This window comes from Anser brachyrhynchus (assembly GCF_964034855.1).
Source record: "Anser brachyrhynchus genome assembly, chromosome: 2".
NCBI lineage: Eukaryota > Metazoa > Chordata > Aves > Anseriformes > Anatidae > Anser > Anser brachyrhynchus.
Window position 1 is genome coordinate 137,237,173 of NC_137695.1, and position 21,361 is coordinate 137,258,533.

The following is a 21,361-nucleotide window of genomic DNA, read 5'->3' on the forward strand; positions in this document are numbered from 1 at the left end:
GTAAAGTTAACGCCAAAATGATTTGTGCTATTGCCTCCCTCTGTATTTATGTCTTCGGTAGTGTTTCTGGTACAATTTGTGCTTAGCAAGCCAGGGACAGTTTTTCCAAGCCGACTGGCAGCTCTTCAAACTAAAACAAGCTAGGAACTCCCTTCCGTGTGCTCTGAAATGTTTATGTGACAAAATGTGACAACCCTCATCACCCACTGCTGGGAAATCACGCCCGGAGCGTCGGACACCTGACCCTGGATGGCGTGCAAGGCACGGAAACGTGTTTTTGAAGAAGAAAAAAAAAATCATGACAAAAGCGATGTTTTCGTGTCCCGAGAATCCCCTTCCACGAGCGGGCACCCGCGGGCTGAGGAGGGGGGGGCGAGCCGTTCCTGTCCCGACAGCGACAGAACCGAAGGCTCGCGACCCAGCAGGGCGCTTCCTCGTCGGAAACGGACCTGGGGCCGTTTACCGAGGGGAAACGGCAGCTCAGGGGTGCTCGGTGAAAGAACGGAGAGGCTCCGGCGCTCGCTACACCCCGCCACCGACGGGCCGCCTCAGCCCTTCCCGCCCGCCTGGCTCCTCCCAAGATGGCGGCGGCACCGCCCCGCGCGGGCGGTGTCCCGGAGCCCGGCCCCGGCGGCTGCATGACCGCGGCGGTGCGGGGAGAGCGCGGCGGGGCCGGGCGGCGGCGGCGGCTGCAGCCGGAGCGGAGCCGGGTGAGCATCGCGGCCAGGGGGGGCAGCGAGGAGTCCGGCCGCTCGTCCAGCTCGGTGCTCGGCCGCCGGGAGCGGGCGGGGAGGGAGGGAGGGAAACTTTGCTGGCGGAGCCGTTCCCAGCTGGAGCTCCGGCCGCTGCTCCGCGGCCATGTTGGGAGCCGGCGCTGCCGGGCGGCGGGGGAGCTGCCCCGGCGGGAGGGGGCGCCGGCCCCGCTCGGCAGCGAGGGGCTGGGGCGGGGGGGAATGGAGGAGGGGATGAAGAAGGGAAGGAGGGAATGAAGAAAGGATTGAGGGAATGAAGGAGGGAATAAAGGAGGAGCTGCGGGGAAGTTGCGGGCAGCGGTGGGCGCTCGTCTGTCCCGCCGCGCCGTGAGGCTATCTGAAAGCAGTTCGCCTCTAAAAGGGAAAAATAAATAATAATAAAAAAATAACAACAAACGACAGCCAGCCTCGAGCTGTTACATAAGTGCCTGGAACTCCTCGGCTCCTGACGCGCTGCCCGCACGGGGACGCGGGGCGGCGGCGGCTGCCCCGGGGCCTAGCCCAGCGCTGTGTCCACGCGTGGCCCTAAATAAACCCCTTTGCCTAAAAGCATTTGAGGCTGCGTGTCCCCCCACCCCAAAAAAAGCTGTGAAACTGCGGGCGGTGCATCTGTCAGCACGGGGTGTTCGCCGCCCGCTGGATCCGCTCCTCTCGGCGCGGAGCGAGAAGTGTAAGCTGTCGCCTGAAAGCGGTGCAGGGAAAGGCAGCCGCCTGTTTTCCCTCTCGCCTCCTTTGAAACGCTCTGTGCCCAGGCACTGCTGCTTATAAACGGCTAAACTACTCATCCTGACGAGGAGACAAGGAATTAGCCTGCCGTGCGGTGCATCCCGGCACCTAGTTTGTCCCCCCTGAGGAGAATGGCTTGTGGCTCTAGTTTTGACGTTAAGCTGTCAGTACCATAGCTCTCGACAGCCAGAGCTGCCTTCAGCAGCCACGGAGCATCCCCTGCCTTGGGATGGAGCTGAGGGCAGTGCTGACAGTGCGGGGCAGGCTGTAGTGGAGGTCTCGGAGTGCCTGACACCTTAGGGTTGGTGCTGCAGGTGAAGTGAGTCTGAAATCAAGCCCTCAGAACTGGGAGGGATTTCAGAACCGAGACTGCTAATTCCTCTTTGCCGCCTGAAGTAAGGAGAACTAAGAGCGCAGGTTTCAGTTTTAAGAATTGCATGCTTTGAGTTAGTTTAGGAATGGCTGTCTGAAAGAAGGGAGGTATTTAAAGGATGACGATGCGATCAATTCTGAGGACTGTAGATTTGCTTTGTATGCACTCAAAACATGAGGAAAGGAGTCAGCTCTTCGGCACAGAAGGCAGTGTTTTTACATTTAAACTATAATCTGAATACTGTTGACTAATCTGGTGAGAAATCCCAATGTAATTAACAAACTGAGCTGATTTACATGACATTTAAAAATAACGTTTTCCCAGGTGTTCTAGGGCCGTGCTGCTTATGTTCAAAATGGGTGTCCAAAATGCAGCAGAAGTGAAGCATTTGTAAGCATGAGTCCCAAATTCTTGCTTCTGAATGCAGCTAGGCCATGCGGCTTTTGGAGTGGTTGTGAGTTTAGTTCTGTGTAGGAAACCACATAGAGGAAGTCCCTGAAATGCTAAATGAAAACCAGTGAGTAGAAACTTGGAGCTGAGGAAGCTGGATTGGTTTCCTCTGTCGTGTCGTCCAGAAAGAAACAGGGCAGTGTCTTTTCACCTAGACACAAGTTTTCATTACATGCGGTGTTGAAATTATTCTTTAGCAAGAACTGCATTCTGTTTTCCTTAAATTACAGTCTTCAATTTTAGTATTACATGCGTCCCTGGACTAATAAGATTTGCCCTTAACGTCCTGAAGCACAAGTTTACAAAAATTATAATCTCTAAAATTATATTATTAAGTACAAATGAATATAATTCATATGCATAGTTTAAATATTTAGTTGAATGCTGGTGATATTCGATATAAAAACTGAAATCATTCTATTCAGATGGCACTGTGACTTTTAGGTTCCACCACCGTGGTTAGTGGGTGCAGGAGGGTTTCTTCTCTCTGCAGTCAGAGCAGTGAAGGCGAGGGAACTGCAGGTTGAAGGGAAGCGAGATGCAGTGGACATTGGTGTGTCCATCTCGCCATGCCAAGAAGAGCCAAGTCAGTCTGATGGAGCCATGATGCTGTTTCCAGACCGGGTACGGATGCTATTTTTGCTACCTTTGTAGCATTTTTGGTGATTTGTCCTCACCAAAGAGAGTTGGATCATAAAGTGAAAGATCAGGGTCGAATTACGGCATGTAGATGAGGTGAAGCTGAGGTTTTTATACTTGCAGACGGCATTTTCTGGAAGAATGTGTGTAAGCTAGAACTTGAGAAGTATTGGTCAAGGAAATGGCATGCAAATTTTTTATTTGTAAAGGCCATTTATCAATGGGTGATGTCAAATAGGGGAGCCCTGGAGCTAACTATGGATAAGGTTCTCAGATTTTTTTAGGTAGGGGAGTTAGTTGACTTGTTCTTGATTTCTGTATTAAGGAATTAAACCTTGCTCTGTACTGCTTTAAGTGCTTAAAGTACAGTTGTGACTTGTTCCAAGCTCTGTTAATATTCAAGCTTACCATTCCATTGAATTTATGTGCTTCTTTAATGATAGGTAATGCTTATATATGCATGTTTTACTGCTCTCATGGATTAATTCAGTGATGTGATGAAGTGTGATAATCTGGGGATTGTTCCGAAAGAGAATAAACATGGTGCAAAAAATACACTTTTTGAAGTAGAGCCATATATTTAAAACTTTCTCCCTGTGCAGCAAACACAGAGTTTGCTGTTGTAGAACAACTTTTTGTTTTCATGATTTAGTGGAGCACTTGTTTCTACAGTTGAGAGGGGAAGGAAAAAAATACTCTGCGTATAGGTGTGGTAGAACATGCTTGTCATACTAAAGATTATTTTAGCGTTGTCAAAAACTATAAGCTGTGATGACAACTGTGTTAGCAAGTAGTCCTGCACATTCTTAGCCACATGATCAGTGCTGTTGAAATGAATGGGTCTGCTTGCATGAGAAGTTGCTGGCCTGAGAGCTGTTGGACAAAGATTCTCCTTTTATAAAAGGAAATATTGTGCGTAAGTGTTACTGAACAGAAGAGTGTTTTTTATGTATCTTTCAGCATGATGTTTTAATCTTACGTAGTCAAAAATGCCCTGATAAGTTTACTTGGGTTTTCTAGGATTGCATAAATAGGTAATAGTGCTGCTGCTGTGGATGTAACGAAACTTATTTTGTTGCCAAATTTGTTGTCATGATGAACAATTTAAGGATTTAAAAAATATTTTAAAGAGTCTTTTCCCCTTTTCATTTTGCTGTTTTATGTAAAGCAGCGTTAAGAATATTGTGTGTGTAACATAGCGGGATTTAGGTGTTTTGAGTAAATGTAAAAGAAGGAAAAAGAGTTGAAGCTTCAGGATTTCAAATACACTAGCATCGTCCCTCAACTCCCCCTCCCGGTGCTGTTCCCGAATGTAAGAAGATGACATGCAAGCAGTTAGGAGATTGCATCGCAACACAGCAGCTGAGAAGTTTTACAGATTCAAACAGGACGGGGGGGCTGCTGGATGGTGATGTCTGACCTCTGCCTTTCCCGTTGCCACTTTGCCTTTTGCTAGCTGCCTCTTGTACCCCGAGCACGTCATCTAGAGGTAACCTTTTTGCTTCAAGTACTTGGCATGCCTTCTGCAAAATGAAAAATTACGGCGGCGTCTGTGGCATTTGCATTTCTGAAGTGTACGCTTAACTTGCTAATGCAAATTTAATATTCAAGAGGGTGCCGTACGCGCTGCTCTTCGAGTCATCAGATAGCATCTTTCTCAGAACTGCGAACTGTTAACTTCAGCGCCAGTGTTTGCGCAGATCTCAGTTTCTTCCAGATCCTGTCGCCTCTGATGCAGCAGTAAGGGCCTGAGAGCCCAGGCGTGAGCAGACCCCGAGATCACGGCCTTGTGCTGATGCTCCAAGGGCTGTCTGTGGAACTTGAACATGCATCAAGCACGTTTGACAAGCTGGAAAAAGGAAAAAGGCTAGCGAGTGCACTTCCCAAGAAGGCCGTGTGCAGTAACCCTTTGTGATTACAGGGCTCTTCCAGGAACTTTTCAGGAACTGACTCCCACCCCTTTTCCCCCACCCCCTCTTTTTTTTTTTTTTCCCCTCCATAAAATTTCACCAGACTTAGCTGTCAACAGTTGATAACGGGAAACTTCTGAGACTGGTTTTCAGCGTACTTCTCTTTGGAAAGCTGTGCTTGGCAGTGAGCGTGTGTGTTGCTTTTTTTTCCCCCCAAATTCCGACCAAGGTCAGTAGCAGGGAGGTGAACGAACTGCCCCTCTCACACACAGGCTGTGGCTGAACTGAAGCTTTCCTTTTTTTTCTTAAGGCTTTCCTTCTGGCTTTTGCAGATGGCTGTCAGATGCTGGTTTTCTAGACCTTTACCATCTGTAGCCAGGTAGCAGTGTTCGGTATAAAAAAGGCCTTAACGTCCCTAGAGCATGAAAGAGCAACACAACGCGTGGCTTGTGCATTTTAAATACTGCTGGAGGGCAGCAGTGACGGGTGCACGATTCCAGCACCCTGGTGTCATCAGGCGTCCTAAAGTAAGCTGTAATTAAACCTGTGCTTTGATTCTGAGCCCCACGCTGTGTTTCGGCTACGTGTGAGCCCCTTGTTTCTGCTGACGGCTTTCTGCTGGGTCAGTTGGGTTGCAGCCTGACAAAGTCCCTGTGCATGCAGCTGCTGTGGCTCGAGCTGTTTCTCTGAGCCAGTTCCTATCAGGATGTGTAAATGGTAGTAAGGAGATTCTCTGCTTATACTTACACTAAGTGTAAGTCATACTTCCCTGTAGTCTGCTCTTGTTGGTGAGCTGGTTTGGCTCTGTTTAGGAAGAAAATTATAGATTTCAGAATTTTCAGAAACTAAGTACGTTTGTTTTCCTCCTATAATATTGAAAATGTGCTGCATCTGACCATGCTAGGTAGTGGTCAGTTGCCTGGCCACCTAAAACTGTTCCTGCAACATAATATAATTAGGGTTGTTTCCTAAAGTGAAGGTTCCTGGATTTCTCCAAGAGTCAAGAGCAGCAGAAGGTTAAGGTGGTTCTGCCTGGTCGGAGAAGGAGGATGAGTGTTGTTGCCTGGCTTGTGTCCTGTTTGCTAACATGGAAATGCTTGGAATTACTGAACTGGTAAAGAAACCTCTTTATCGTGCAGCTTTTTTTTTCCTGAATTAGGGTATCTGAATTTTTAAAGGACACATGCACGTGAAAATAATACTGACATAATAAAAAGTGAAATAGTGAGGACGTGGCTATACTTCCGTGCTTGTGAATGGCGGGAGAACTTCTAGCCAGCTGTGTTTTAAAAAAGCAAGTCCTTCTGCATTGCAGTTATTTGTAAGAAGTTAATGGCTGTTACCTAGCTTTGACTGCTTGTTGACTATTTCTGTAGCTTGGCCATGCTGTACCCAGTTATACGTGGTCCAGCCCTTACTGGGCTGCTGTTTACACCGAGGAGCTTCCCCTCATGCCGGTGCTGGAAGTAAACAAGACGATGGCAGTTTTATAGACCTCTGCATGGTAAAGAGGCGCAATCCTGAGCAAAACCAGCTGTCAGCGTCAGAGGTGTGTGTTTGTAAGGGAAGGAAAAACAAAATATGGTTAGCTTGAGGAAGCCCATTTGCATGTACAGGTGCTCTGAGAGCTGAAGCGTGCAGGTGCGCTGGCACCTGGGAGGTGCTGTTCCTAGCCCGAGCATCGGCCGTGCTCCGGTACGTGTCCCGTGCCTGTAGATTAAATGTGCTGGCAAATACCGTGTGTTTCAGTCACCGAAGACCAAATCCTCTTTTTCGCTTTGAGAGATAGCCTAGCTAATGTCTGACATGAAGCATGGGGTAAAAGGGCTTCCTTAAGAAGAAGTTAGACCCTATATAACATTTGCGTGTGATGTGTGGAGGGGTCTGCATGCGTACATCTAAACACAGTAAGTGTACCTTGTTCTACTGCAAAACGGATCTGATTTTGAAGAGCGGCTTGTAACGCGGATTTGGCAACACTTCTTGCCGAACTGCTATATCTGGATGTATTTTTTTTCCTGTACTAATAATTCTGTGTCCCTCCTCCCCGGCCATCCCAAAGTAATTTAAATAAAAGGTAGGCTGATGCTGCGGATTCTCCTCATAGGCTGATTTGAGGAAACTTAAGGCACAATGTAGCTTGTACTGAAATTCATCTGATCCTCTCAGTTTATATTTTTCATGGCCCGTGCCCATTTGAGCGAGGTAGCGTTTGTGGGTGCCACATTGCTGGCTAGCCCTGCTGCACACCAGTTCCCTGTCCTCCATCTCGTCTCCCTTTCGCTCTCCTGGCACGATTCGGAGCTGGTGGTCTGGCTGCTGTTCCTCCGGGTTGCTGCTAGCTCCTCAGAGTCGTGGAGGGTTTTGGGAGGAGCTCGGACGTTTTGGGCTCGAGATCTGTGTAAACTCCTTATTTTTGAAACAGCGCTCTGGATTGTGTTCCAAGTACTTTGGGTAAGATGAAGGATGCAGTTTGCTAACCACTGCGAGTACTCCTAGCTACATGTGAATGGGAAATTGAAATAGTTGGGTATTTTCCCTTGACAGCAGAGATTTGATTTGAGTTTCGTTTTCATTATTGTTATTTTTTTAGTTTTATTTTTTAATTTATAAAGGTGCATGTATATATACGCAGATGTTTTTTCATGTACCTGTTCCATGCAAGTGCACGTGGAAACCTCTTCCTTCACAGCTTGAAAGGTGTTGAGAGTTTTCCGACTTCTTCAACAGCAGCGGTTTGGCGAGCAGCACCGTGTTGCACCAGTGCAGTGCAGAGCCGTGCAAAACCGCATGGATAAGGGGAACGCTCAGCTTGTCAGCAGGCGGGTAAGGGAAGGGTTTCCTGAGTAAGGGCTGCGAAAAAGGGAGAGAAGTGGAGTTTAGGGAGCTGCTCCTGTTCCTGCTCCGACCCCAGGCTGCCGGGCGGGGATGGGGAAATGCCTGCTTCTTTCCAGCAGCAACTTGGAGTGCCAGGAGACAAAAACACTATCAGCTACCACGGTTCGTTATAAAAAGCAGCCCGACAGTGGTAATAAGCAGCTGATCTCGTGAAAAAGCTGGATCTCTCACAAGAAATCTGCTCCTCGGCTTTGGCAGCGAGGTCCCTTCTCCCCCCTTGCTGTGATTTACGCCTGGCTTTTAGCTCCCGTGAGCCAGCACCAGCTTCCAGCGCCCTGCCCCTGCTTTCCCAGGCAAGGAATCCCGTGGTAACCTTGTTTGGCTCTGCAGAGGAGCAGGGCTGAAGCACTCTGATTCTTATTTTTTTTTTCTTGTGACCAAAACACGCTGATAAATGGTCTTGGGAGTTGTGTCGAGTGAGTTGTTGTGACTTAGAGGGAGAGAGCCGTGGGAACAGCTTTGGGACACAGCAATCTGTGTTTTTAATGGGTTAAAGCCCTCTTCCTCTTGCATATTTTTCCTTTTGCCTCCCCTGTGGTCATTTTGCATTACGACTCATTTTGCACATCTCTTTACGAGGAAGCTAAATCAGTGTGGTTTTTTTTTGTTTGTTTGTTTTTCTGTTTCTGTTGAAGTTTATTCTGTTAAACACCAACCCCTATTTGAAGCTAACGTGCAGAATCCAGTCCCGGAGCATTAAAATCAATGCTTGCTTTTGCCTGCATGCAGCATTTCTGGCAGCGTGCAAGCAAACTTTCAGCAGAGCAGCTTGGACAGTGAAAGAGCATCGCTCTGCTCCCGCTGTGCTAATGTGTATGCTGCTTGGCAGGACAGGTAGGAAGAGTCTTCTGCTAAAAATAACTTCCCATATCCAAACAAGCTTGGCAGTGGGCTGGGGAACGTGAGGTCGCATATTTTGAAAGATCTACCTCAAAACAGCCTCCGTCATCAACATTTCATAGGCCTTTCTTTGCTCAGTGGGATAATGGCTATTGTAAATTTTAAGGGTAAAGCGCTTGTCGTGCAGGTTTGACAATAAAGTTTTTTGGTTTTCTTCATTTAAACACATTTACATTCCATGAACAATTCTTACACAACAGGTGAATTAAAAGGAAATGGCAGGCCTTCCTTGTAAGTTAGAGTATGCCAAAATTAACTGCAATGTACTGAAAAAGTTACTAAACTGTTAGATGTTAGGTGATTAAAATAGGGACTGCTATGGCCTGCACCGTTAAGAGGAGTTTTGGTGGGACTAGGCTTGTGGCAGTCGTTTGCAGGAGCTTAAAAAACAAACCCACCGGAACAGATCTGCCTGGGTTATTATGGTAAATTATGGTAATTGTAGGCTTACGGTGACATCTGACCAGACAAATGGATTTGCTTTCACGTTGTCTTTGGGCACGACTAAGTGCTCAGCTGGGAATTAATTCAGAGAGTGCTGAAACGTGGGCAAGGCAGAGTATTCACAAGTGGTGCACTGTGCGGTGTTTTAGCCTGCTTCTTTTTTTTTTTTTATTTTATTTTATTTGATAGCGATAATTAATAAGAGTGTGGAAAAAACGGTGCAAGGATGCAACCTTAAGGAAAGGTTTGTATTTTTCTCTCTCAGTCAAGTCCTGCTACCGGGACCTTTCTAAACGCTGCGGTCATAAACCAGATTAGTCAGAAGCGATTCTGGATACAGATTACCCCGAAGAACTTCAGAGGGGTCCCAGAAGAACTTCAGAGGGGCCTCGTTTCCTGCTGTCGTCTCTACCATGAAACAGACTCTTGAATCTCTTGCTCCTTTTTACTTCTTTGCAGTATCATGATAGAGCTTTTTGTCCTTCTTGATACTCATATCTTTGATACCAGCAGGTTATCTGCATCCTCACCGGCTGCTGACAGTATTGATAGCAAGGCAGTTTGCAAAACGCAACGGTTTTAGGAATGCTTTTGTGAAGGGAATTGCTTGTTAGAAGCATGGATTGGGCTTTAAGCTGCAGTTGTCTGATGTTTTAAATAGCATCCAGGACAGCCAGCCCCAGCACGGTGCAGGCACGAGGTTGCTGCTTGTCAGTGTTTAGCAGTGGTAAAGACCTTTAGAAAGTGTTTGTCATACTCCTTTCTCCTGTCAACGTAACATTTTTTGGGGTGTGAAACTTCTTCTAAATTTCACATGGCTTTATGTATTGTAAAATTGGTCTTTTTCCTGTTTTTATAAAAATCAAATGGAGAGTAGTTGGAATATTTAATTAAAATAAAGTCGTCATAGCTGTATTTAAGTAACTGTACAATACAGAGTGAAGTACTAAAGCATTCATGAATGCCCTCATGGATACTTAAATCTTCATTTTCCTCCTTGTTTTATTCTACATGTTTAAACTTTATTTCTTTATTTTAGGAAGTCTCTCTTCCTGGTATTTCTGTATCATTAATCCAGCTCTTTATGGTTACCTTTATGGCTGTTGACAGGCAGTGCTGGTTCGTGCGTGAGCGCTTGGATTCTGATTGCAGCTATTAGAGCTAAGTGCACAGAAAGCTGCGTTTTGCCAACAAAGATGACACAGTGAAACATTTGGGACAAGTGATGGCATCATCCTTTTTTGTATGTGTTGAGGGAGACTGTGTAGGAGGTGGAACCGGTGAGGCCAAAGTAAGATTTATGCTGATTTCTCTTCTGAGCTATATCAGAAATGTGGAATATCTGCTGTGCCTCTGCTTAGCTCAGCTATTTTTTCCAACAGATCTATTTTCAAAGCAGTAGAAATTGTTAGATTTCCTTAAAAATCAGGTTGCACATCAAAAAGGTCTATTGTGTTTTTCTTGGCAGTAGTGCAAAGAGTCAAGTGTTGTTCTTAAGAACACTACAAGTGATGTTACTGGAGATTAGAGTGCTGTGTTACAGTCCTGACCTGCCTTCATAGCCAAAAGCTTGTCCACAAAGACACAGAATTACCGTGGCAGAGCTTTAAATCATAGGTTTGTATGAGGGTTTTAGGTAACTTAATTCTTTGTGTTCGTGTTTGTTCAACTGTAAGTCAAATTAGAGCGTCTTCCTTGCATGGACGAAGTGCAAGAGGAGAGCTGAAGGCTCATGTTTGTACGACACGCAAACATAGCGTATAAAGATTATTTGAAACCTGTTACTAAAAGGCATGGGCAACGTGAATACATGCCAAGGGACTGATTGTGCCTGATGAACTGCTCTTGAGGAAGGGGTGATCTTTCTCTGATCCAAGAGAGGAGTCTCCTTACAAATCAGTCGTTTAATGCAGACTAGATATCTGGTTTGCAGATAAGTCCTTGTCTTTTCCTAGGCTTGCACTTCACTTGTTTCTGGTTTGTAAAAGCTTTATTGAACTTCTGTACCTTTCATGTATGTTTAGCTTGTGTGATTAACTATACTGAAACAGGATGGAGTCCTGTTTGAAATCTCTATTCCAAGCCTTCGAGTTGTGGAGTCAGACGTGATAAAACCTTTTAACTCTCTCCTTTGTCTTAAAAGTTATTTTGTTAAGTGGCCCTAAGCAAAAACTTTCATTGTAAAGCAGGCACGTCTCCTCCTTAGGCAAGGAGGAAAGTGGGTTAGATCTGAACGTGCAGGGGGAACGCAGTTGCTGACGTTGCCCGTGTGCACAAACACGGTTGTGAGGACCAGGGCTTTGTATGACAACTGGGTAACTATTAGAAGTTTAATGTTTATCAGGCGGCAAGGTATTATGTGCCTTCATTTAGATCTATTTTTACCTTTTTTTTCTTTATTCTGTGCCTTTTGTATTCCTCTGTTCCTGAATTTTCTCTCTTTTTGATTCCCAGCATTTGCTTCGCTGCAGCAGCACCTGCATTACGATCCAGCTTGCTCTGGTCCCATTTCATCCGTTCAAGTGGTGTGACCAGATACCGTGGTTAGTGAAATTTATTTATGGGACTTGTGTTACTGAAACAGGCTTGGAAACATCCAGAATCCGCTGCTGCTTCAGGACAAGACAGACCTTTGTGTGGTTAGTCTTGAGCTCTTGTACCCTTTCCAGCAGCTGAAATACACTTTTTTTTTTCCCCTTCCTTCAAAGCTGTTGCCTGAACTGCGAATGTACATAGGTAGTAACGAACGAGCTGCCTGCATCCTGATACCACGACTCTGAAAAATCTACACCGCCTGGTCTGCGTTACTGCAATGTGTTAAATCTAATTGTTAACAGCTTAATTGCTAATTGTAAAGATAATGACAGGTGAACTGGCAATTACGGCAAGGCTGGTAGCATTTTCCTCCCTTCAAGGAACGGTGAAGGAAAATAATGTTAAAAATGAGTTGCTTATTAATTAATGCTTGTTAGCAGGGGCTGCCTGCTAGATGGGACTTGTTCTTGCCCAGGCCAGAAAGCAGTGGAGCTCTGCTGGGGCTGCGGTTTTGCTGAAGAAACTGGGGAATTTGGGCTCTCCTGTGCACCTTCGGTGCCTGTCTCGCAGGCGGTGCTGGTCACGATGGGAGCACACAGTGAGGTGGGGTGAGGAAATGGCTTTGTGCCGAGCTGCCTGCAACCCACATCACTAAGACAGAATGTCTTTTTTTCACCTCGTTTCTCCCCTCCAATCACTGCCAGGGTGTTATCTCTGCTTCTGCTTTGTGGCGATCTGTCAGCTGCCGAGATGGCAGTGTCGTTCAGGCAGGGTTGACTTGCGGAGCTCTATCAGTTAGGGTTGCTTTTGCTCTATTTTTTAGTTGACTCTTTATATCTGTCTTCGAGTACAGCTGTTCTTCCATGCAGTTTAGTCTAGCCTCTGTCAACAGCAGAGCTAGCACGTAAAGTAAATATTCTCCTGCTTTAAATAAAATCTGTGGAAGTGCTGAGTTTGGAAAAATCGGTTTGATCACCAGGATACGGTGGCAAAAAGAAACTTTATGTGCAGAGTGACTTGTTCGGTGTACAGTGACAATATTCTGTAGTTGTCAGGAGCACTGTGTATTTACTGAAGTTACTGACATCCTGAGTGTTTGCGGTGTTAGGCAAGTGGATAACTCGTTGGTTCTCCGTAGGTTTGAGGAACGCCCACCTCTGATCACTTGTACAACGATTATTCTCACTGGTATGATGTGAATGTAAAACCAGAGTAAAATAGGGAGATAAGATCTTGATACAGAGTTGTTATTTCTATAGAAGCTTCTTGGGAGGAAAAAGTAAAAGTAAAAAAGTAGAAAATACTTGGTGTCAAGGAGTTCTGTGTAAGGTAGTGGGGTAGAGACTTGGTGTCATGAAATAATTTATCACCTTTAAGTTGCATATTTTAGGTAGCTAACTTTTCAGAGATGGGGATCTGTTTATTTTTGAGTTGTGTGCAGTCTGTATGCAGAAAAGGAATCTGGTGCGGTGGACTGATCAACCTCATAGACAAACTGAGTCCTTGTTTAAGGGTTTGGGGACTTGGGGCAGTTTGTATGCAAAAACTGTGAAATGAGCCAAACTTGGTAAAAATCTGAACAACCAGGTTTGAGGTTTCTGACTCTGTAGCCTCAGTTTGTGGATGCTGTGTATGAAACACTTCTGCTCTCCCCTCAAGTGGGTTTCTCCAGCCTGCCATGTTGAAGCCCGTGGTACTTTTTTTTTTTTTTTTTTTTTATTCCTCATTCGCTTTGGGGAAGATCTGGGACATGCTTCCAGCAGTTCGCCATCACTTGAGGGTTGCAGTGCTTGATCAGATCTCGAGGGCAGTAACCCAGTAGCTGCTTCTCCTAGCAGCCAAGAGTGGAAACTTCAGAAGAAAGTACAGAAAGTGGTTTAGATGGCAGAGAAGAGGGCGTTGCCACCCAGCTCCAGGGTACGATCTGTTATCTTCTACAGTTTTATCTGAATACGCTTGAAGAGAAGAAGCTGTAATTTCAAAAGACTGGTGAGGAATAACTTTGCGTAGCTTTTGAACCACAACGTCTTGGGGTCAAAAGTTCCCCTGCGTTTTACTTACCAGAAATGTAAAAGGATGGCTGGACAGTCTCTTCGTTTAACATCTCCTTGGTCTGCCTGCTCGTGGCAAGAAGAGCTGTGCCTCTTCTAATTTGAGTTCTTGTGACTTGGGGATGGCTTCTCTTTTGTATTCCTAGTCTGTTTTTTGCAACTTGGATTATTCTTTCTAATCACAAGTCCCTTCCTTCAGGCGTTTTGTCCATTTCTGAACTTACTTCCTTTCTCAGAAAGCACTAGTGGAGGTAAATGAGCGTTAGTGTACGTAGGATTTCAGAAGGATTTAAAATTTTTCCTTCTATCTAAAGACTTAAAATTATGAGAAAAATGTCAGAGTGCTTATTTTAAAATGTCCTTCAGTGTGGAAAACCACAATTCCCGCCTTGGAAGAAGGTGGAGTGATCCACCAGCAGCCCGTGGCTTTTATTACCTTAGCTGAGGCTGCTAGGCAAGAATTAGTTGAACATTATAGAGGAAAGCTTTGATCTAGAAGAGATGCAAGTATCTATTTATTAATCTTTTTGTCATAATAGCCCTTAACTTGCCCAAAATTCTCGCACAAAGCCTAGGAAGTGGTTACTTCAACAGCCAGCCTAAAGCACGGTCTGCAGCACAAGTCGGGAGTCATGTGCCTTGGTTTGGAGCCACGGTGATTATTAAACACTCCCGGGTAGAGCTGTTTTCTCCTAGGTCGTCCTAGGGAACATTTAATTAAAACCTTTAGCCTCTTCTCCCCCTCTGTTCTCCTCCCAGGGACTTGTATTTTGAAAACTTGCGCGGTGACCTTGAACCGAGTTCGCTCTTTACTGGCAGCGAGCGCCGAGCTGCAGGGCGCCGAGTGTCGCTGTAATTTCACACCGGCAGCCTGCCCCAGTGAAACTCAGCGGTATGGATGTGGGTGGGTTTTCGCTTCAGATTTTTTCCTCCCCCGTGGACTAGCGAGAGCACTTGGCTTGTTGCAATCTGCGGGGAAAGCATCTGAAAGCGCGAGCTTAGTAGTGCGCGCCGATTCGTGGTAGCAGCAGAGTGTATTCCTCCGGTCTGCGTCCTTTGCACCCTGCTGACAGATTTCCACTTCGCAGGGGCCGTGGGACAGCTGAACAACTTCTGCCTGACCCCCTGAGCGACTCCTCGCTGTGCCAGACCCAGGTGGCTGTTGCCTCAGCTTCGGCACTGGATCCCTCGGGAGGGGTGGTGGTAGGTAGGTAGGAGTGGCTGTGCCACCATCCCTCATTCCAAACCCTGGTCTGTGCTGAATTTGTTGTTGTTGTTGTTTTTTTTCCTTTGAGCCAACAGCAAACAAACCAGGAAGCCTCGTGTGTCCTCACCTGCACTCCCTCCTTAGCACTTTCTCCGTGGTCGATAGAGGGCTGAGGGTCGGGGCAGCCAGCACGCTTCTGCACTGCCGCGTTACATCGGGGCGGAGTAGAAGTGACGCCCATCACTTACCCCAAAACCTCATTTAAAATTCCTCCCAAATGCTGGCAGTGGTAGGTAGTTGCAAGCTAGTTTTGGTGCTTAGAGCGCTTGAAAGAAATGAGGTGTCATTTGAAAGGTATATTTGGGTGTGCCTGACATCTGTCATTTCCAAAAAAAAAAAATAATAAAAAAAAAGGATGTGATTTGAGTCCTTTGTTATTTTGGGGGCTGGGGGGGCGTAATTCTACTAATATTGACTGTAATACTTCTGTTCACTCACCAGTTTAAGCCAGGCCCTGGCTGAGCACCTCCCAGATCTCCCTGCGCTCCGTGGCACAACGGAGCATCGCCACGGAAGGAAAGTCGAGCTGCATCTCATTAAATCGGTGCTGCAAAAGGATGTAGGGATTTAGGCACCTCTCTTTAAGAGAGCGATGGGCAAAGCTTTGAAAAGAGGAACAGGAATAACCAGTTTGGAAAAATGTGTCTGGGGAAGGAGATTGAAATCACCTGGGGTTGCTTTGGTTTGGTTTTTTTCCTTCCCCTCGGACTCCCTGTCTTTTCCTCAGAGATGAACAACAAGCATTTCAGCACTCACAACACTTAATAAAGAAGATCGAGGTGGTTATTCTAGTTGAAGACCAAAAACAAATGTGTGATTTGCAGCAAAGATGGCTTAAAAAAATATTTTCCTAGCACTAAGCTTGACTGATCAAATGGGAAGGCACTAGACAGGGCCGTGGAGATCACCCATTTTTCTTTTCCTCCTTTTATTTTCTGTCTGTCTGCCTTTTAGGTTTGGCTCATACCTGGTGGAAATTGTACTCGCCTGTGTGCCTTGATGCGGCACAATTACATTTCTTCAAACCTTTTTCTATCAGCCTGTTTGTGATTTTCCCTGACTTTCTGCAGATCAAAATAAATTTCACGTTAGGTGGATTTGCAATTCCTCTCTCAAGGCATGAAACTGGTTAGTGCAATACTGAAATACTGTAACTAAAGCTGTGAGGCAGGTAAGAAAAGGTTTGGCAGAAGTGCTGGGTAACATCTCGAATAGATTTTCCTGTTTTCAGTGTCAGACTTTGGTACAGGATGATGTAATGTGCAGAGCTTAAAAATGGTCAGCTCAGCTAGAGCTGCGTAAGTCCACTTGTGAAACTGTTTTAGTGTGTTCATTTAAATTGTTTTTCAGAGAACTAATTTAACTCTCAAAGCAGTAACTTAAAAGTTAATTTTTAATCTCATTTAACTGTGGATTTGTGTAATCTGAGTAAGGGCGGCACACTCATTGAGATGAGGCCTGATGAGAGATTTCTCCGCAAACGAATTTTTGTGCGGAGGAGGATTTTTACCACTATTCTGTAGGGAAGCTCTATTTTATAGGAAGAAGATTGAGGTGATGAGTGTTACGCTAGTCTGAGCAGCATCAAGGCCTCGCTTCCTCTAAAGGCTGATGCTGTAGAGAAGGCAGGCAGTGTAAATTTGAAAGAAAAGGTAGGTGAACGTGGAGGACTCCATAACTGGGGGTGTTTTGGGAAGTGCGGGTTAACGCTAGTGGGATGTTTGCTACCGCTCCCTCCTTCGAGCCTGTGTCAGGATGTGGATCCTACTGAAGGGTGTGGGTGAGCATCACCCCTGGGGTAGCTGAAAAGGATGAAGCAGGAGAGCTGTCTTCTGGCCACCTAGAGAAAGGTCTGCTGGTGGGACTCACCCCGGCCAGCTCTCCCACGGCTGTGTGGAGCACGCAGCTTGGGGTCCTGGTCGTGCTCGCAAGGATCTTCAGCTTTCTCGGCTGAAACTGAGTGGCAGGAGTTGCCTTTTTTCGATTTCTACTTGGGAAGCTCCGAGTAAAAGATAGGTTAAAGAGTTGGTTGCAGAGGTATGAATCACTACAGCAGCTTCTTATTTTCGGTTCACCGTTGGGTGCTTTAATGTCTTACCCTTACACGAGAAGAGCTTGTGTGCTGCTAGGGGAAGGACGAGGGGGTGGTTTTAATCCATAATCGGAACATATTATTCTGCAGCTTATCTTATCAGCACTTCCTGACATATGAAGCCTTCCTGCCTTAAACTTTCAGCCAGCGCAGGTCACTCGCTGTTTCTCAGGAGCAGCTGAGAGCTGCATGACTTGTCTTGTGTGGTGCTCGGCCTGTGTGCGTCGCCTAATCGGGATGGACGTAGACGTGGTTCAAGGCAAGAGGCGAGCACTAAACCAGCTCGCAGCAGCCTGACTAGAGGGGAAGCCTCCTAGTCCGTTGCCAGAAGCTCCCAAGAGCAGCGCTGTAGGTGCTGTCTGTGCGATAAAGATAGCTGTCAGCTGGATGGAACATTTTTGCTTCTAAAAAGGACTAATCAGTTGCTAAAAATTCTTAGGAGTTAATACTTATTTAAATCTAGTCCGAGTCAGCGCCTGCGAGCCAGCGGGTTCTGTTCGATATTTTAAGAAACGCGGGGTTGGCGCCTTCCTTGTGGAAGGCTGCTGTTGACTCAGCCCTGTTCTAACAACCAGCTTTTTTCCTTTTTTTTTTTTTTTCCTGATTTTAGGATACTTGTGAAAGATGGTGGATCGCTTGGCAAACAGCGAGGCAAACACTAGAAGAATAAGTATCGTGGAAAACTGCTTTGGAGCAGCCGGCCAGCCTCTGACTATCCCTGGTCGCGTCCTGATCGGAGAGGGAGTCCTAACGAAGCTGTGCAGGAAGAAGCCCAAAGCGAGGCAGTTCTTCCTGTTCAATGACATTCTTGTTTATGGCAACATCGTCATCCAGAAGAAGAAATACAATAAGCAGCACATAATCCCGTTGGAAAACGTCACTATTGATTCCATCCAGGACGAAGGAGACTTGCGGAATGGGTGGCTTATCAAGACGCCAACCAAGTCTTTCGCGGTTTACGCTGCTACCGCTACGGAGAAGTCCGAGTGGATGAACCACATAAACAAGTGCGTTTCTGATCTGCTTTCCAAGAGCGGGAAGACTCCTAGTAACGAACATGCCGCTGTCTGGGTGCCAGACTCGGAAGCCACCGTCTGCATGCGCTGTCAGAAAGCAAAATTCACGCCCGTCAACCGTCGCCACCACTGTCGCAAGTGTGGCTTCGTCGTGTGTGGGCCTTGCTCTGAAAAGAGATTTCTTCTCCCAAGCCAGTCTTCCAAGCCTGTGCGGATTTGCGACTTCTGCTACGATCTTCTTTCTACTGGGGAGATGACTGCTTGTCAGTCGACTAGGTCAGACTCCTACAGCCAGTCGCCTAAATCTTCTTTAAATGACGCATCTGATGATGACGATGATGAAGACAGTAGCGATTAAGGACCAAACGTTTTTTTTCCACGTGTTGCAATTTTGTGTTTCAGACCATATGGAGCTGCTTTTGGGGAAGCCTATAGTTAGGCTCCCCAGAAAAATCCTGTTCTAGCCATAAAATATGCCTGAATATCTTCAACTGCGATGTGCCTCAATCTATGAACTCTCTAGACAATAGGTTTTTCACTCCTCTGCAGGGATAGACTTGCAATCAGATCATTTTCCAACCTCTCATACTTGAGTTATGTCTAGGTTAGACTTAATGGAAGATTGGAAAGTTAAAAAATACTTTCTTAATTTAACAACCTGTACTTCCTAATGTTTCCTATTGGTATGTTGTTACGTGAGTGTTTTGGATATGGGGAGGAAAATGGTAAGCATGCACAGAACAGGGATGTTTTGGTTAATCCCGTAGACCATCCACTTCTTCTAACCGTGGTATATGATGAGTTGAAATGTGACGTAAGTACAAACCTGAATGTCACCACGCTTGGAAATTGTCTTGTTTTGCTCTTATTTATGACTTCCTACACCAAGCAGTGCCTTGTAACACTTTTGCTGATTCAGGAAGAATAGAAACCTATTCCGTGTTGTCTGTATTCACCTGATGCTGGTATCTGAGAGATCGTTGGTGCTATTGAAAATAACTGCTGTGTTCGAAGTGGAGCTTTCAACAGGTCACAGCTGCGTACCCACAGTGGGTGACGGAGACCTGGATCGCACGTCCTCACCCGTCCAGGCAGACCCGAAGACGCTGCAGATGCCCCCGGCCTTCGGTGGGGTTCTCTCTGGAGGGGCCACATCGTGGGTTGGGATCTGGAGATGAGAAGCTGAGGGTGACTTTTCACAGGGATATCAATGTTTTCTTTTCAGAGCAGTTTAAAATTTGGCAAATGCATACAGAGATTTTAGGGGGGTGATTTAGCATTTTGCTGCGATAGCTTATATATTTTTGGAGATACTTCCCAAACGCAACACTAACTAGTTTCTTAAAACATGGGTGAGAGTTCTTTCACTTCTTTTCTTCGCAAATTTTATTGGCTTGCTTAAAAATAACCTCGAATTTTGAACAAACAAGCCTGCAAATATCTGTATAAAATCGGCTGTCCTTTTTACACAGCTGACCTCAGGATAAATGTGAGATGCAAGTTATTTCATTCTAAATGTGTACCCAGGACCAAGAAAGATATATTTAAGAACTATAATAGTGCAGAAAATGTCTCTACCATAGTACTCATTTTTACTCTTAGCAAGTTCTTGAATACTGAAATGTCATGTTCTTATATAAATGTAAAAGTTAGACTTGCAAAGATGTGTTAAGCCCCCCAAATGCTATGTTTTTTATATTTTTATAATGGTAGCATCAATTTTGAAGGGGAAAAAATCTCTTTGAAATAGCTGTATGAATATAGTAGCAACTGACTTTATACAAAAAAATTGTTAAACTTTGGTATATCTTTAAGTGACAATTTCTGCACTGTTTGCCTTGGATGGCGATAATTGGGATAAATATTTATTGAATAAACAATCAATGCTGCATATTGCACTAGTCTCCCATTCTGTACACTGTAAATGTCAGTCATTTAAAAGAAATAAAATAGCTGAGCACTTCAAAGCCGTAGCACTCAGATTTCTAGGAGCTAAAGATGCACTTAGCATCTTTAGGGAGGCACTCTGCGTTAATAGGCTGCAAGACGTTGCTTCAGGTGAAAATCACGGTAATGCTTTTAGCTTGGGCAATTTCTGAAAATAACTTCTTAAAAAAGCACTGAAGAGGATTTGATCTGCTTTGAAATAAACATTAAAAGGGGGGGAGGGGGGTGGTGGGAAATGCTTTCTGATAGAGACTAGGGACCAGGAAGATTCTGTAAAATTACCAGATAAGCAATATGCAACTGTACATACTCAAAGCCTGGCTGAGATAGGTAATTACATATGCTCATTCCTTGAAAGACAGGGGGATGATGACCTGCAGGATGGGAAAGTGGGCTATTCTGAGAAGATGCTTTCAATTAATAGTGCTTATTTGTTGTACCTCTCTTGCTCAAAACGTTTGTTTCACGAATGGAGACTTGTCAGCTTCAGTTTCTGTACAGAATCAAAACGTGAATTTCCCTTGTACATACGTTGTAGTGACTAACAAAAATGTTCTTCCCGATTCAGTTGTTTTCCTTTCTTACACTGTCAAATACTAACTTGTTAAAGGTTCCACCTTTTTTTGTGTATTTTTCCCAGTGTTTCTCTGCGTTGTGCTTTTCCCAGCACTTTTTGGGGGACAGGAGTCGGATCACGTTCTATATTTTGCAGAATATTCTTGTACCTGTTTCGAATATCTTTTTTTTTTTTTATCTGTGAATGGAACTTGCACTGTGCCGCACTGATCCCTGAAGCTGTAACCAAACCAATGTTTGCGTGTGTGTGTATGGGGGGATTTTTCATTTGAAACTGATGTGTGTGGTCCAAGGTTTTTTGAGAAAGTATTAAAAAAGCCGTGTTCTATGGTAATACTCATATCCCTCGGTGGTATTTGCTTAAAACTTTACAAGTTTTACAACAGACGTAACGTTAACTTCTCTTGTACTTACAAACTCATGAAAGGGCTCAGTTCGTACTTTGTAATCTTGTTCTGTCAAATTATTTTATTTACAAATATATGGTGTAGCTTCAAGCCTATGTGTTTAATTTTCTTTAACCGTGGGCCTTCGAGGGTGACAGAAAATAGGGCATTTTTTAAAAACACTTGTCGAGATAAAAACCAACAGATGCATTCATTTTCAGGAGGGATTTTTAGCAAGATGGGGGTAAATATGCATGCTGGATGAGATTTAAGATGCACTTTAACTAACTGTAGTTACGGATTTAGAAGCAAGTTATGCATCTGCATAACTTTAAAAGAAGGATGACAAAACCCAAGTGTGTTTCAAGGTCTTAGGCTTTGGTTGGACCAGAATAGGAG

The 21,361-nt window shown here is 45.2% G+C and overlaps 1 protein-coding gene across 3 annotated transcripts; it reads left to right on the forward strand.

Moving 5' to 3' along the window:
• The first annotated feature begins 570 nt into the window (after nt 1-570).
• PLEKHF2 (pleckstrin homology and FYVE domain containing 2) lies at nt 571-21,073 on the forward strand. Of its 3 annotated transcripts, none has more exons than XM_080583119.1 (3): nt 571-710; nt 14,767-14,885; nt 17,648-21,073. In XM_080583119.1, exon 3 carries the CDS (start codon nt 17,662-17,664, stop codon nt 18,409-18,411), a length of 750 nt encoding a protein of 249 aa, XP_080439245.1. In that variant the 5' UTR covers nt 571-710; nt 14,767-14,885; nt 17,648-17,661; the 3' UTR covers nt 18,412-21,073. The 3 variants fall into 3 exon arrangements, with proteins under 3 accessions (XP_080439245.1, XP_080439244.1, XP_080439246.1); XM_080583120.1 differs by lacking the exon at nt 571-710 and adding an exon at nt 12,098-12,235; XM_080583118.1 differs by lacking the exon at nt 14,767-14,885 and having other exon boundaries at nt 574-710.
• Nucleotides 21,074-21,361: the final 288 nt, after the last annotated feature.